General features: G+C 37.7%; 1 protein-coding gene across 1 annotated transcript in view; it reads right to left on the bottom strand.

The window, feature by feature from the left end:
• Nucleotides 1-708: 708 nt before the first annotated feature.
• Nucleotides 709-15,764, bottom strand: part of EPHX4 (epoxide hydrolase 4) — a 28,286-nt gene continuing 13,230 nt past the window's right edge. Inside the window, exons 6-7 of the mRNA XM_070403413.1 lie at nt 13,807-13,955; nt 709-1,066 (exon numbers count right to left, since the gene is read on the bottom strand). Of these exons, the coding sequence (XP_070259514.1) occupies nt 835-1,066; nt 13,807-13,955 (381 nt within the window). The 3' untranslated portion in view covers nt 709-834. The remainder of the gene's footprint in view (nt 1,067-13,806; nt 13,956-15,764) is intronic.

The following is a 15,764-nucleotide window of genomic DNA, read 5'->3' as shown; positions in this document are numbered from 1 at the left end:
ATCCTCACCTGAGGATATTTTTTCCATTAATTTTTTTAGAAAGAAAATGGAAGGGATGGGAAGAGACACAGAGAGAGAGAAACATTGATGCAAGAGAGAAACATCAACTGGTTGCCTCCCGCAGGTGCCCCAGCCGGGGCTGGGGATCGAACCTGCAACCGAGATATGTACACTTCACTGGAATCAAACCCGGGACCCTTCAGTCTGGAGGCTGATGCTCTAACTACTGAGCAAAACTGGCTAGGGCAATATGATTGATCATATATATATATATAATCTCACCATATGTTAACAGGGTAAAGAATGCAAGCAACTTGCTCTAGCTGGTTTCACTCAGTGGATAGAGCATCTGCCTGTGGACTGAAGGGTCCTGGGTTCAATTCCAGTCAAGGGCACATGCCCGGGTTGCAGGCCCAATCCCCAGTAGGGGGGTTGCAGGAGGCAGCCGATCAATGATTCTCTCTCATCATTGATATTTCTATCTCTCTCTCCCGCTCCCTTCCTCCCTGAAATCAATAAAAATATATTTAAAAAAAAGAAAAAGAATGCGAGAAACCAAAACTGAGCCACTTTCCCCGACTTCCTTTTTGTACAAGTGTGTGCATTTTAAGGCAGGTGATTTTCTGTGTAAAGCACAATAGAGGAAAATCAACATTATGTTACAAGTTCACACACATTCTCAGATTTTTTTCAGTAATATTTGTCAGGATATTTATTTATGATAAAGCATGTGAAAACAATGTTTTCCTAGCGAATCTCACAGAAGTTGATGAACAATTTAAAAAATATATTTAGAGATTTTATTACAGACCTCTCATAGCAGATATAGAAAAGTCAATCTTTTTTTCTTGCTTCTTCTTTTAGAAATGTCCATATCAATTTGTTCACTATGTCAGGTTGTTCTTGCTGAAGCCAATGACTGGCTTCTGACAAAATAGTTAGCCTGAAATAGTTTTTAACATAAATCTTTGTGACTTCAGCCATTTCAACCTCCATAAATGCGTCTTTCTCTCCCCACAGTAGTAGTGTTGGAGTGGTCACCATGTGATGTTTGAGAGGCAGGCAGCTATAAAAACAAAACATGTGGGCTTGAGACTCATTTTAAAAGTTAATATAACTTTTTTTCGTAATGTTCCTTTAGGCCACACATTCTCAAAGGGGGCTAATATCGCCACCAAAGGGGTGAAAATTGGTTCTTGGAAGAGTGAAAAAACATCTTACTCTACACATAAACTACAGATATACATATAGTACATAAGCAGATATTAAAATTTCATGGGGTGGGGGCAATTAGGGAAAAATGTCTTCAAAGGCTCCTTAGGAAGGTGATGATGAAAAAAATGGTTGAGAAACACTGCTTTAGGCAATCTACACAATAAAGTATTTAAACGGCTATTTAAGAAAGACCCCAATAAAATTTTTAATTGGATGATGCTAGCAAAATTTATAATGATACCTATAAATTATATACACAATTCATTATTATGAGGAATAATTTGCTTTAAAAAGATACCAAAATTCCTGAATGGTGTGATGAAAGCTTTAAATAGTGTTTTTGTTTAAGTATATTTTAAATTGTTTGTTAGATAAGCTAAAGCATTTTATGTGAAAATTGGAACTAGAAAGTCAGAAAATATAGGGTGTCTCCAAATAAAGGCACTTTGACTAATTAAAGGCAGTGTTTATTAAAATACATTTCATTTTAAAAATTGAGCTATCAGCTGTTAAAGTGTGTATACAGTTTTTGGGGACACCCTGTATATATGGACTTAGCTTTCATACTACATGGCACTATATTTATGTGGCAAGAAGAATCTTTTTAAAACAAAGTTTTATTGCATAGTTTCTTAAATACAGAAAAGTATAAAGAATAAAATCATGCATGATTCCATCATTAAAAGATAATCTTTGATCATTTTCTACGCATATATTTAAACCCATACTATAAATACAAGGCAATAAATATACACAGTATACATATTCAAATTTCATATTAAACTATAACTTAAGATCATTCTCATTTCATAAAGTTTTTCAAAAGTAATTGTAAAAGATACTATTTAATGGCATAATAACCCATAAATGACTTGACTATTTTCTTATAATTGAATATTTAGATCATAGCATCACTTTAAACATCCCCTTATTTTAAGTGATGATATTGTGAGCATTTTGTGCACAAATCTTTGTTGGCATTTCAGATCATTTCTTTGGGTAGCCCTGAAAGAGGAATTCCTTAGGTAAAGAGTAAAAATACTTTAAAAGTTTTTGATACCTTCTGCTACACTGTTTTTCAGAAAGGTGGTATGGTATTAATTACACTCCTGCAGAGAAGAATGAGAAGGAACATCTAGCTACACACTCTCCAGCACTGACGTATATTTTTACTACTTATCCAAAAGTTTGACTTGTGGTTACTTGGGGTTGGTAGATGCTGCTGGAATGTGCAGGATATAACATATGCCCACCAAGGACTTACCTTTTAACTCCCATGCAAGTGGCCATCATTTGGTTGTAATGCTCCTAAAAATGCTTTGTGAATGGCTGATAGAAAAATACATTCTATACTTAATTTTAATACATGAATTGCTATACAAACTTGCATGCCACTTAAATTCTAGAGCTCATAAAATGTTCAAAGGTAAACCATTTTTTATCTGTATAGCTGAGCATGTTATAATTCAGTCAGTAAGATAAGGGGAGTTTTAAAAAGCTGTTAGTCAAAAACCAAAGAGAAACATAAATTCTTCACCAGATCAAATTAAAATTAAAAGGGAGGAGTTTCCAGAAAACTAAAAGAAATGCATATTCTCTGGTCCTGAGAATTCAAAATGCTCAATTTCACACGAAATGTAAGTTACATGTAAAACAAAGTAGGTACAGCTTGGTGACTACAGTTAATAATATTGTATTGCCTATTTGAAAGTGACTAAGAGAGTAGATCTTAAAAGTTCTCATCACAAGAAAACTAAATTTTATAATGATATGTGGTGATGAATATTAAGTACTTATTGTGGTAATCATTTTGCAATATATAGAAACATCAAATCATTTTGTTGTATACTAAAAACTAATATAATGTTATATGTCGCTTGTATCACAATGAAAATAAGTAATAAAATAAAACAAAGCTAAACATTAAATTTTTGTAACAGAGTAGGTTTTAGTATGTTAAGCTAAAGAATTTATTGGGAAACATGATAAAAATTTCTAATTAAAAGTGTTTTGAGTAAGTATAGAAACAATTTGAAAGGCCTACAAAATTGTAACAAGTAGTAACAATTATTGCTCCGCATTGTTAATCATTTAACCTATAAAAACATATTTAACATACTTATTCCAAATCAATCTGAATTTAACATGTTACTCCTCCAAAGTCTGAGTAATCAGATGATTTGTAAGTATTAAGGCAGCATTTTCCAGAGTTTTATATACTCTATCATTACTTTTGTATGTGAAAATATTTCATTACTTTGATTTAAAAAGATAATGTAGAAAATAATAATAACACTCACTACTCAGCTCAAGAAGTAAAATACTGCCCTGGTAGGCATGGCTCAGTGGTTGGGGCATTAGCCGGAGCACTGAAGGGTCATAAATTTGATTCCCGGTCAAAGGTTGCTTCCGGCATATGCGTATGCAGGAGGTCACTGATTGATGTGTCTCTCTCACATTGATGTCTCTCTCCTTATCCCTCTCTCTCTCTCTCCCTCCCTTCCACTCTCTCTAAAAATCAATGGAAAAAATATCCTTGAGTGAGGATAACCAAAAAATTTTATATAATGAAAGCCTAATATGCTAATGATATGCTAAGGCTGCTCCAACCAGTAGGTTAGCTTGCTGCTGGGGTCCGGCAGATCAGGACTGAGGGAGATGGGCTGGACATGCCTTGGAGCCCTCCCGTGGTCCCTCTCCGGCTGGCCAACCTTCTGTGTCCCTCCCCGGCCCCGATCGTGCACTGGTGGGGTCCCTCAGCCTGGCCTGCACCCTCTCGCAATCCTGGACCCCTCAGGGGATGTCAGAGAGCTTGTTTCAGCCTGATCCTGCAGGCCAGGCCAAGGGACCCCACTGGTGCATGAATTTGTGCACCGGGCTCTAGTAATAAATAAAACACTGAAAATATAATTAGATCTTTCTGCTTACCTTTCCTTGATACTATTTTTTCACCTCACCCTAAGGCAATGATTTTCAAAGTGTGGTCATGCCAACACCATTAGCATCAACTGTGAACTTGTCAGAAATGCCAATTCTTTTCTTTTTTTAAAATATTTTTTATTTCAGAGAGGAAGGGAAGGGAGAAAGATAAAGCAACATCAATGATGAGAATCATTGATCAGCTGCCTCCTGCATGCCCTCTACTGGGGACTGAGTCCGAAACCCTGGGCATGTGCCCTGACCAGGAATCGAACCATGACCTCCTGATTCATAGGTCAACACTCAACTACTGAGCCACACTGACCAGGCAGAAATGCCAATTCTTGGGCCCCATCCCAGGTTGACTGAATCAGAAACTCTAAGGGTGGGGTTGAGCCATCCATGTTTTAATAAGCCCTCCAGGTGATTCTGATACAAACTAGAGTGAGGAACCACTGCCTTAGGAGTAAGGACTAGGTTGAATTTGGTTCTTACAATCCCTATGAATATTTTTAAACTCATATGTCTTAGGATACCTCTACCCCATTCCTCTGGTTCCTTAAGGAGAGATTTTACTTAACCCCTCCTGGATCTTTGCCCATTCTTGATTGGTGAGTGACAGTTATTGGTTCTGGGTTTTGGGTTAGGTGGGTCTATTCAAATATTAGGTCCTGAAGGTAAGAGATTTAATTTGCTCTGCAAACTTTCCTACAGGCAAACTGCTCTAAAGTCGACACTGGCAGTAGGGAGTTAGCAAGTCCATTTCAGTTCTCATATAAACCCATAGCATTCAAGCTATCCTTTGTTAGTAATGAAGGTGATATTTTGTTTTTCATCTACTGACTCGTGATTGATTTCTCAACTAGTTCAGATATTAGGCAGGAAAAGGGGTTCTTCTTGTCAGATCCCCCCAAATACAGTATATATATTTCTGTAAACAATATATAGAGAGGTGTTTGGCATTTTAAAAACTTTATTAAATAGCATATTGCACATATCCTTCCACAACTTGCTTTTGTGCCTTAACATTATATTTTTAAGATTTATCCATTGATGATACATGTAGCTCTTCATTTTCACTTTTGTGTAAAATTCCATCATATGACTATACCACAATTGATCCATTCGCCTGTTAATGGACATTAAAATTTTTCCAATTATTTTGATAATTCAAATAATATTGAACTCATTCTTGTACACGTCCACTTGTGCACATGTGGAAGAGTTTCCTTACAGTACATCCCAGAAACAGAAGCCTTCCTCAGAGAGTAGCAAGTCTTCAACCTTACTCGATATTGTCAAGCTGTTTTCCAAACTGATCGAATGCTTCACAAGCAGCATGTGAGAATTCTCTTTGCTCCACATCATTGCCAACACTTGTTCTCAAAAGTTTAATTTTGTTTTTCAAACAAATGAGTGTGAAATACTCTTCATTTACTTGATGTGGCAGAGACTGCTTCCCCAAACTTGCTCCCTTCCACTACAGTTATAAAACCCCCAATTTTTAGCTGGACAAAAGGCCACCCAGAGCAAAGACTGATTACATTCCCCAGGCTTCTTGCAGCGAGGATATTATGAGAAATAATGTGTGTAACTTCGGAGTTGTGCCCATTCCCCATCCCTACCCACTGCCACTTCTCTTTTCCCAGTTTATACTGACTAAAGTGCAGACATGGTGGAAAACCACGTTGGACCACACAAAGAAGGGCAGAAAAACAAGGGACGGCAGAAAAACAAGACAGAAAGTGCACAGGTCTCTGACCAAAGAGTAACACAACTTTGATGATTTCATGAGACACAGCCACTATACCAGCCTAGACTTTCTCTGTGAGAGAAATAAATTCTATCTCTTTTTATGTTACTTTAGATCTCTGTCATAAGCAGTAAAACTATGTTCTATATCTGACTGCTAGTAAAGTTGACCATCTTTCATGGTACTGACCATTAGATTCTTCTTCTGTGAATTGACTTTTATCTTTTACCCATTTTTGGATTGGGCTTCCTTTGTCTTACTGATTTGGAGACATTCTTTATAAACTCTCTATATTATTAATTCTGCTTTAATTATGTATTGGAAATAACTTCTCCCTCTCTGAGGCTGCTTAGTCATTTTATGATGTCTTTTTTTTTTTTTAATATATTTTATTGATTTTTTACAGAGAGGAAGGGAGAGAGATAGAGAGTTAGAAACATCGATGAGAGAGAAACATCGACCAGCTGCCTCCTACACATCTCCCACTGGGGATGTGCCTGCAACCCAGGCACATGCCCTTGACCGGAATCGAACCTGGGACCCTTCAGTCCGCAGGCTGACGCTCTAGCCACAGAGCCAAACCGGTTTCGGCTTATGATGTCTTTTTATATATAGACTAGAGGCCTGGTGCACAAAATTTGTGTAAGGAAGGGGCGCCCTCAGCCTGGCCTGTACCCTCTTCAATCTGGGACCCCCCGGGGGATGTCCAGGACCACTGGCTCCTAACCACTCACCTGCCTGCCTGCCTGATCGCCCCTAACCACTTTGCCTGCCTGCCTGATCGCCCCAAACTGCCTCTGCCTCAGCCCCTGCCCCTGTGGCTTTGTCCAGAAGGATGTCCGGAAGACATCTGGTCTAATTAGCATAGATATTAGTATAGATATTTTTAATTTTAATGTTATCCAATTCACCAGTCTCCTTAATTTGAGCTAATTGTGTACTATTGAAGAAATCTTGCCCTTGCTGGTTTGGCTCAGTGGCTAGAGCGTCAGCCTGTGGACTGAAGGATCCTGGGTTCGATTCTGGTCAAGGACACATACCTGGGGTTGTGGGCTCGATCCCCAGTAGGAGGCATGTAGGAGGCGGCCAATCAATGATTCTCTCTTATCATTGATGTTTCTAACTCCCTCTCCCTTCTTCTCTGAAATCAATAAAAATACATTTAAAAAAATATCTTTCCCACCTAAGGTCATTAACGTTTTCTCTGATATTATCTTTTAGACATTCACAAGTTTTGCTTATCATATTCAGATTTTTTTAAATGTTCCTAAGGTTTTTTTTTTGTTTGGTAAATGATAGGGATCTAATTTCATTTTATGGATATCTATACAAATATCCAATTATTTCAACAAAAGGTATTGACTCCTTTTACCACTGGTTTAAAATTCTCTGTTATACCAAGTTCCATAAATGTGGCTCTATTTTTGAGCTTTCTTCTCTTGTTTCATTAGTCAATTTGTCTACCCAGAGCCAACACAATATTGCATTTATTTTATAGCCTCATTATGTCTTAATATCTAATAGGGTTAGTCATCCTCCTATTTTCTTTGAAATTATCTTGAACATTTTTAGCTTATGCTTTACCATACAATCAGCTTGTCAAGTTTCATGAAAAACTTTCTTAAGATTTTGATTGAAATTGCATTTAATTTATAGATTAATTTTGGGGAAATAAATAACTTTATGGTATTGAAGTTTTTCACTCATGAACTAACAAGCCAGGGCTAATTTTCAGTAGTTTACACCAGCAAGTCTGTATCAATTGTTAAAATATTAAATACTTTTCTCTGCTGGTTAGTAAAATACCCATTCTCCTGAGCCTGCATTCTTTACTGCTTCCAATAAATTTTGATAATTCATAAAGGTCATCTTTTGTTAGAGACATTACTAAGTATTTAATATTTTTGTTGCTATGCAGGGTATATATTTTAAAAATACATTTTCTAACTGTCTTTGGTTTATAAGATACTTTTTATATATTAAACTTTTAATGTGTATCAACTTTGCTGAACTATTTTTGTTCTAATAATTTTTCTGTAGATTCTTACTGTTTTTCTAGATATATAACCACATTATCCATGAATTGCCATGGTTTTGTTTTTTCCTTTCCCAAGACGTACACTTTTTTAGATTTTTTTCTTATCCTATGTGCTGGCTAAGAAACATACAGTACAGTGGTGAATAGAAGCAGCTACAGCAGCCAAGTTTATCGTTAGTCTTTATTTTTTTAAATATATCTTATTGATTTTTTACAGAGAGGAAGGGAGAGGAAGAGAGAGTTAGAAACATCGATGAGAGAGAAACATCGATCAGCTGCCTCCTGCACGCCCCCCACTGGGGATGTGCCCGCAACCAAGGTACATGCCCTTGACCAGAATCGAACCTGGGACCCTTGAGTCCGCAGGCTGACACTCTATCCACTGAGCCAAACCGATTAGGGCCATTAGTCTTTATTTTTAAAGAGAATGCTGTTAGTGTTTCATCACAAAATGTATTTGCTACAGATCACTGGCACACAGAAGTTCCCTTCTGCATTCTTGTCATAATGGAACCATAATATGATTAACAGAAAGAGACTAACAAACACAGAGGGTATCAAGTTTAATGGCAAAGGAAAAGAAAACATACAGTTGGTTTTATAAGGCAGGAGATGACATGTTATTCTCTCAGAAAGAGATAGGACTTCCCAGACCCCACAAAGTTTCCCATGGAAATACAGCAATGGGCAGTACCATAAAGTATTTCTCCCTTTTAGTGGAGATTTTAAAATCTCCATTTTGTCCTCTTGTACTTGACTCCTGGAATATCTTTGTATGTGCCAACCAGCTCTTCAGGTGCAAATAAACAGTGCAAAACATCTCCAATACTTCATTTTTTTCTTAGAAAATTGAGTAAAGCTAAGGTCAATTTCCCAGAAATATTCCTTCAGGAGATTCAAGCTTACCTGACTTGTCTGAGCTCTACTCTTATAGCTTCTCTTTCTAGATTACTAAGAGCTGTTGCATGAATGTGTGTTGTATTTCATTAAATGTTTTTACTTAATTTATTCAGATGATCATATTTTCCATTCATTCATTAAATCTGTTAATGTGGTGAATTAAATTAACCCTTTAATTTGTTAATGTGAATTAAATTAATGGATATTTAATGCTAAATTTGGTTTAATTTTTAATGCATGCTGGGTTCAGTTTGATAACATTTTATTTTGAATTTATGGATCTATGTTTGTAATTTAATTTGACCTATAATTGTCCTGTCTTAAACAATCCTTGTCTTGTCTTGTTTTGGTATGAAAGTTATACCAGTCTGACAAAATGAGCTGAAGTATATACTTTCTTTTTACAATGTCTGAAAGAGTTCTTTAAAGAGTGGAATTTTCTGTGGTAGAACTTACCTGTAAAACCATCCAGGCCTATCTGTGTGGCTGTGTATTTGTGTATGTGTGTGTTTTTGCAGATAAATTGCTTTAAATCAAGAAACCAGTTTTTTTCATGGCTACATCTATTCAGGTTTTCTAATTCTTCTTGAGTCAGTTTTGGGTGTTATTTTTTTAACTGCCCATTTTGTCAAAGTTCTCAAATTTGTTAACCCTAATTTATTTTTTAATGTCTATTATGTTTGTTGTTACGGCTAGCTTCTACCTCCTAATATTGTTTATTTGTACCATCTTTTTTTGTGTGTAACCCAGCTTGCCAAAAATTTATCTCTGTTAATAGTCTTTAAAGAATCTGCTTGCCCCAACCGGTTTGGCTCAGTGGATAGAGCGTCGGCCTGTGGACTCAAGGGTCCCAGGTTCGATTCCGGTCAAGGGCATGTACCTTGGTTGCGGGCACATCCCCAGTAGGGAGTGTGCAGGAGGCAGCTGATTGATGTTTCTCTCTCATCGATGTTTCTAACTCTCTATCCTTCTCCCTTCCTCTCTGTAAAAAATCGATAAAATATATTTTTAAAAAAAGAATCTGCTTTTTCTTTTATTTTCTCTGCTGTATCTTTATTTTTAATTGTATTAATTTCCACTTTTTATCAAATTTAAAGCACTTTCCTTCTGATTTATTTTTGTTTATATGTTGCTTCTCTAACTTCTTGAACTGAACTCTTAGCTGACTGATTTTCAGTCTTCTTTTCTACTGTAAACAAGAAAAGCCGCAAATATGTTTCTTCCTAGATATTTTAAAACTGCATTCTGCATGTTTTGATGTTATCATTTTCTATGTTTTTAATGAGTTTTAAAGATACTTTTATTGATTTCAGAGAGTGAAGGGGAGGGAAAAGAGATAGAAACATCAGTGATGAGAATCATTAATGGGCTGCTTACTGTATGCCCCCTACTGGGAATCAAGAGTGACCTCCTGGTTCATAGGTCGAAGCTCAAACACTGAGCGTACCGGCTGGGCTTTAATGATTTTCTTAATGTGAGTAATTTTGAAATGTTTTTTAAATTTTTGAATATATGGCCCTGGATGGGTTTTCTCAGTGGATGGAGCATCAGCCTACAGACTGCAGACTGCAGACTACAAGGTCCAGGGCTTGATTCCCGGTCAGGGCACATGCCCAGGTTGTGGGCTCTATCACCAGGAGGGGGCCTGCAGGAGGCAGCCAATCAATGATTCTCTCTCATCATTGATGTGTCTATCTCTCTCTCCCTCTTTCTTCCACTCTAAAATCAATAAAAAATATATATATATTTTTTAATTTTCTGAATATATTGAATTTTCTAAAAGTTTGTTGTTATTTTCTAACTGCATTGTGTTCAGAGGACATAGTATGTATGATTTGATCCTCTGGTATGGGTTAAGACTTGCTTTGTAGTCCAGTATTTAATCAACGTTTGTAAACATTCATTTGTGCTTAAATATATTGTGTATTTTCTAATTGTTGGGTGCAGGACTTTAGAATTGTTCACAGTTCAAAGATCTGACTGGATTGTTCAATTTTCTATATCCTTATAACCATTTTTTTTTCTGTTTGCTTGGTCAACTTCTGAGAGAGGTAGATTAAAATCTCCAATAGTAATTGTGGGTTTTCATTTTTCCCTGTAAGTTTGTCAGTTTTTGCTTTATTATTTGATGCTTTGTTATAAGTTTACATGTATTCACTTTTTTTGCAGCCTAGGTCCTGTCGCTAGTCTGATTCCTAGTTCATTTTGGTTCTTTAGCTTAAAATTTTGAAAAGTCCTTTGACAAGACTATAGCCCTGGGGAGCCTTAGTGTGATAAATGGAGGAGATTTTCATGCCTGAGTATGATGTTCTGTACTCTTCTGTAGTCATTATATATCGTAGAACCCTGTTTTTATGATGTACTTGATCTTGATTACCCTACATAAAGAATGGTCAGAGGGAGTCAGTTGACCTTTGAAAAAATCTGGTGTGACCTTCATCCAGTTAGATTCAACTTACCACAACCTAGGCAAAATTGTCTTCACTTTTATATACAAGTGTGAGTTTCTACCTTCACAGGCTTGCTTCTCCCACCCTCTCTCTACACTAATTAACAGGATTCTTTAGCGCTTACTCTAGGGAACGCAGGTCCTTCTAATGAACAAATGGTTAGTAAGAGAACCTCACCAAGATGAAAATAATTTCCCTTCTTATTGATAGCTGCTTAAAACATACTGTTTTGTATCACAAAGCTATCTCTGGTGAAGAGATAAATTGAGAACATTTTAAAACTATCATTCCTGCCCCCTGTCCAAAATTTAGACTGCATGAAAATGTATCATTCTACTTTCTCTTATAGTTATCTTTACAAATATTATTTGTAAAAAAAAACAAAAAAACTAAAAAAAAAAACCCCATGGATTTCTGACAATGTTGCTATATCCTGTAAAATGGAACCAGTAGCCTCTGGAATGTCTGTCTGCCTTTCTAGTCATTGCCTTGGTTGATAAATTATTACCTACAAGTACCTTTTAAATTAACAGCTCTATTTGCCAAAGTTATATCTACTAGTATATCTACATGCAAGTCTTGTTAGTAAAAAAAGGTTTGGATTTACCCCTTCAAACTTGCTTTTTAATCTCTGTCCTAGTATTTGAAATATTAGGAGTTCTGCCACATTAGATTCTAACTCATTAATGGTGGATTGGTATTTGAATTATGAACTCATCTTCAGGGACTTAATCTGTGGGAACAGTGTGAGTCTGAGTTGAGATGTATCCTCCTGAGAAACTTTTTGTTTGTTTCTGCCAGCCTTCCTAGGGAATATTATAACCTAAGACCACATTAAAAAGTATTTTTTCCTAAGAATTCCAATATTATGGAACTAGCATAAATTCAAGCCCCTAAACCTTTTCAAGGCAGGCTATAGTCCCCAATTCTCAATGGAAATTCTTTTTCTCCTATCTAGAGTCCAAACCCAAACAGACAAGCCCCCACCTTACCTTTTACTCTATACTTTCTCCTTGATAATGCCTTCTGAAATAAAAGCTTCAGTTATCTCTGTCAGCAGCTCCAAGATTTTATATATCTTCATCCCAGATTCCCTCCTGAGTCCCAGACCCTAGTATCCAACTACCTATTTAAATATCTAAGGCATCACCTCAAATTCAACTAGTTTAAGATCAATAAAATTCATGACCTTCCCCTCAAAAGTAGTTCTCTTCTAGTGTCTTCTATTTCAGTGAATGGCCTGATTATTCATATAGTTGTTCATTCCACAAATCTAGGAGCCATCCTTGCCAGCTCATCTCCCCACCCAACCTATCATATGCCCCTGTCAATTTCACCTCTTTTTTTTAAAAAAATATATTTTATTGATTTCAGAGAGGAAAGGAGAGGGGGAGAGAGAAACATCAATGATGAGGGAGAATCATCGATCGGCTGCCTCCTGCATGCCCCCCACTGGGGATCGAGCCCGCAACCCAGGCATATGCCCTTGGCTGGAATCGAACCCGAGACCCCTCAGTCTGCAGGCCGACGATCTATCCACTGAGCCAAACCAGCTAGGGCCAATTTCACCTCTTATTTCACCAAATATCTCTTAAATCTACCCACTCTCCCAATCTCCACTGTTTTCAGAGTACTTCAAGCTACTGGTTCCCCACATTCATTCCTCCAATACATTCTCCACAAAGAGTGAATTTATCCAAACACAATTGGATTGTTTCTCTTTTCTGCTTGAAACTCTCATTCACTGGCTTCATATTCATGGCTATCAAGTCCTTAATATGATCTACTTGGCTTTGGGTGACCAATGCTGCCTATCTCTCAGACTCAGTCTCATTCCATTCTCTTCTTCTCACTCCCACTTTCTATACTTCAGCCACATTGACTCTCATTGTGTTACTTAGAACCACAACCCTCCATCTTCCCACACAGTTTTGGTACAAGCTGTTTCCTTTTTCTGGGAGGCTAATCCCCCTATCCTGAACTTGGTCTAGTCAGTACTTAACTCATCTTTTATTTATTTGTTCAAGCATCATTTCTTCAGTTCTCATCACTGTCTTTCAAAGTCTTTATGTTAGTTTATAACCATATAGTCATTACTGTGAATATTTGCTTGATGGCTGTTTTCCCTACTTGGCTATAAGTTTTGTCAAATCAGGGACCTTATCTAGTTCTGTTCATTACTATACTCTGAGTTCTGGCATAGCCACAATATAAAGAGTGCTTAATAAATATTTCTTGAGTGAATAAATAATCATTAAAAATATAACTAAAATATGCATCAATTCAAACAATCTAAAGGGAGAGATGAAGTGAATAGAGTTATGGATAAAACTAGTGACAACTATAGTGGGATCCATTATACTATTCTCTCTACTTTTCCAGGTTTTTGAAATTGTCAATAAAAAAAGATTATTCAACTTACTAAGTCATAATACTGTATTTGAATTTGATAAGTGGTGAACTTAATATTAAAAATAGATTATCAGCTCTAGGGAATGAATATATTATTCAACCAAAAATATTATACTGACCTGAAGATATTTCGGTAATGGTTAATTGGGCCACTTAATGCTCCAGGCTGGGAAAAAACATAAATATAAGCTTCAAGCTCTTCTGTGGTTAATTGACATCCTTTTCCTCTAATGCCAGTGTGATGACTGGTAAACAGATGTTTCAAAGCCTAATTTAAGTGGAAAGAGAATAATTAAAACTTTTCTGTTACCTAATAATAAACTATGTTACCTCTTGTGTAAAAAGGGGGAGACAAATATATAAATATTTGCTTATATTTTTAAAAAGAAAGAATAAAAAGATGAAACAAAAACTAATTAAAATGGTTTTCCATGTGAGCGGGAGGAAACAGAGATGTAAGTGAAACCTCTCTGAATGCACCTTGTTTTTAGAGTTTTGACTTGAAACCATATAAATATTTTATATTAAATGTTTTCTATAAGTTAAGTAAAAACACTTTGATAGATGACTGGTCCCAGATCTGGGGCAGAAAATAAAAGAAACCTAGATCATTAAGAAAGCAAACTATCGCTGACTAAACTGCTCGTCAAAAGGACACAGGAGCCGCCCTGGTCGGTGTGGCTCAGTTGGTTGAGCGTTGTCCCATGCACCAAAAGCCTGCTGGATTGATTCCCAGTCAGGACACATGCCAAGTTTGTGTGCTCGATCCCCAGTAGGGAGTGTGCAGGAGGCAGCCGATCAATGATTCTCTCTCATCATTGATGTTTCTAGCGCTTTTTCCCTCTCCCCTCCGCTCCGAAGTTAATAAAAATCTATTTTAAAAATAAGAAGAAAAGAAAATTCTTCTTTATAGAAAAATTCCAGTTAATAAAAGCAGAAAGACTAATAGAATTAGAAAATCACCATTTTGCAAACCCTAATGAAATAATGGACCTAGGCAAAAATGATCAAGTTATACTAAAATTATTTGGTGAAAAATTGCTTGGAAATTTTGGATAGGCTGGCAATTTGTGAGCCCACTGGTCAATGTAAGCATTATTAAAACAGACAGCTAGACATTATGTACTTCCCTGATGTGGTAACCTTAGGAAATACACAACTATGCTTATCATATTAAATGTATAATCAAGCCTCTATATCAGTAACATCTACAGAGTAGGAAAAACAAGGGTTAGCAGAATAGGTTAAATAACACCATAATGAAGAAGTCAGCCAAATTAAAAATGTAGATCATTCCTCAGGACAAATGACTACATCTACACTAATAAAAGAGAAACATGGTAATTAGCGTACGACCGCTACCCTTTTCATTGGCTAATCAGTGAGTATATGCAAATTAACTGTCAGCCAAGATGGCGGCTAATTTGCATATGCCAGCTCCAAGCCACAGACTGAGGCTTTAGACCTGGGTAAGGGAGGAGCCAGCCAGCGATCATTGAGCCAGCGATGGTTGATGGCGGCGATGGAGGGGGGAACCGGGGTGGAGCCAGCCAGCGATCATAGATGGCGGTGGAGGGGAGCTGGGGGTGCCCTGGCCGGAGGCTTTAGGCTTAGGTAGGGGAGGAGCCAGCCAGCGATTGTTGATGGCGGCGGAGGTGGGGAACCAGGGCAGAGCCAGCCAGCGATCAGCTGAGGAGGGAGCTGGGGGTCCCCAGTCCAGGCCTAATGCCTTGGCCAGAGGCTTTAGGCCTGGGCCGGGGAGGAGCCAGCCAGCTGGGGGTGCCCTGGCCCAGGCCTAAAACCTCGGCCTGAGGCTTTAGGCCTGGGTCAGGGAGAAGCCAGCCAGCAATTGTTGATGGAGGCGGAGGCAGGGAACCAGGGTGGAGCCAGCCAGCAATCGTTGATGGCAGCAGTGGGCAGCTGGGGGTGCCCCGGCCCAGGCCTAAAACCTCGGCCTGAGGCTTTAGGCCTGGGTCAGGGAGGAGCCAGCCAGGGATCGTTGATGGCTGCGGTGGCGGGGACCTGGGGGTGCCCCGGCCCAGGCCTAACGCCTCGGGCAGAGGCTTTAGGCCTGGGC

The sequence above is a fragment of the Myotis yumanensis genome, unplaced genomic scaffold, assembly GCF_028538775.1.
Source record: "Myotis yumanensis isolate MYYU_CA2020_CCGP unplaced genomic scaffold, mMyoYum1.0.hap1 SCAF_2, whole genome shotgun sequence".
NCBI classification, from domain to species: Eukaryota; Metazoa; Chordata; class Mammalia; order Chiroptera; family Vespertilionidae; genus Myotis; species Myotis yumanensis.
Note: the sequence above shows the minus strand (reverse complement) of the source record. Positions and strands in the feature narration are given on the sequence as shown.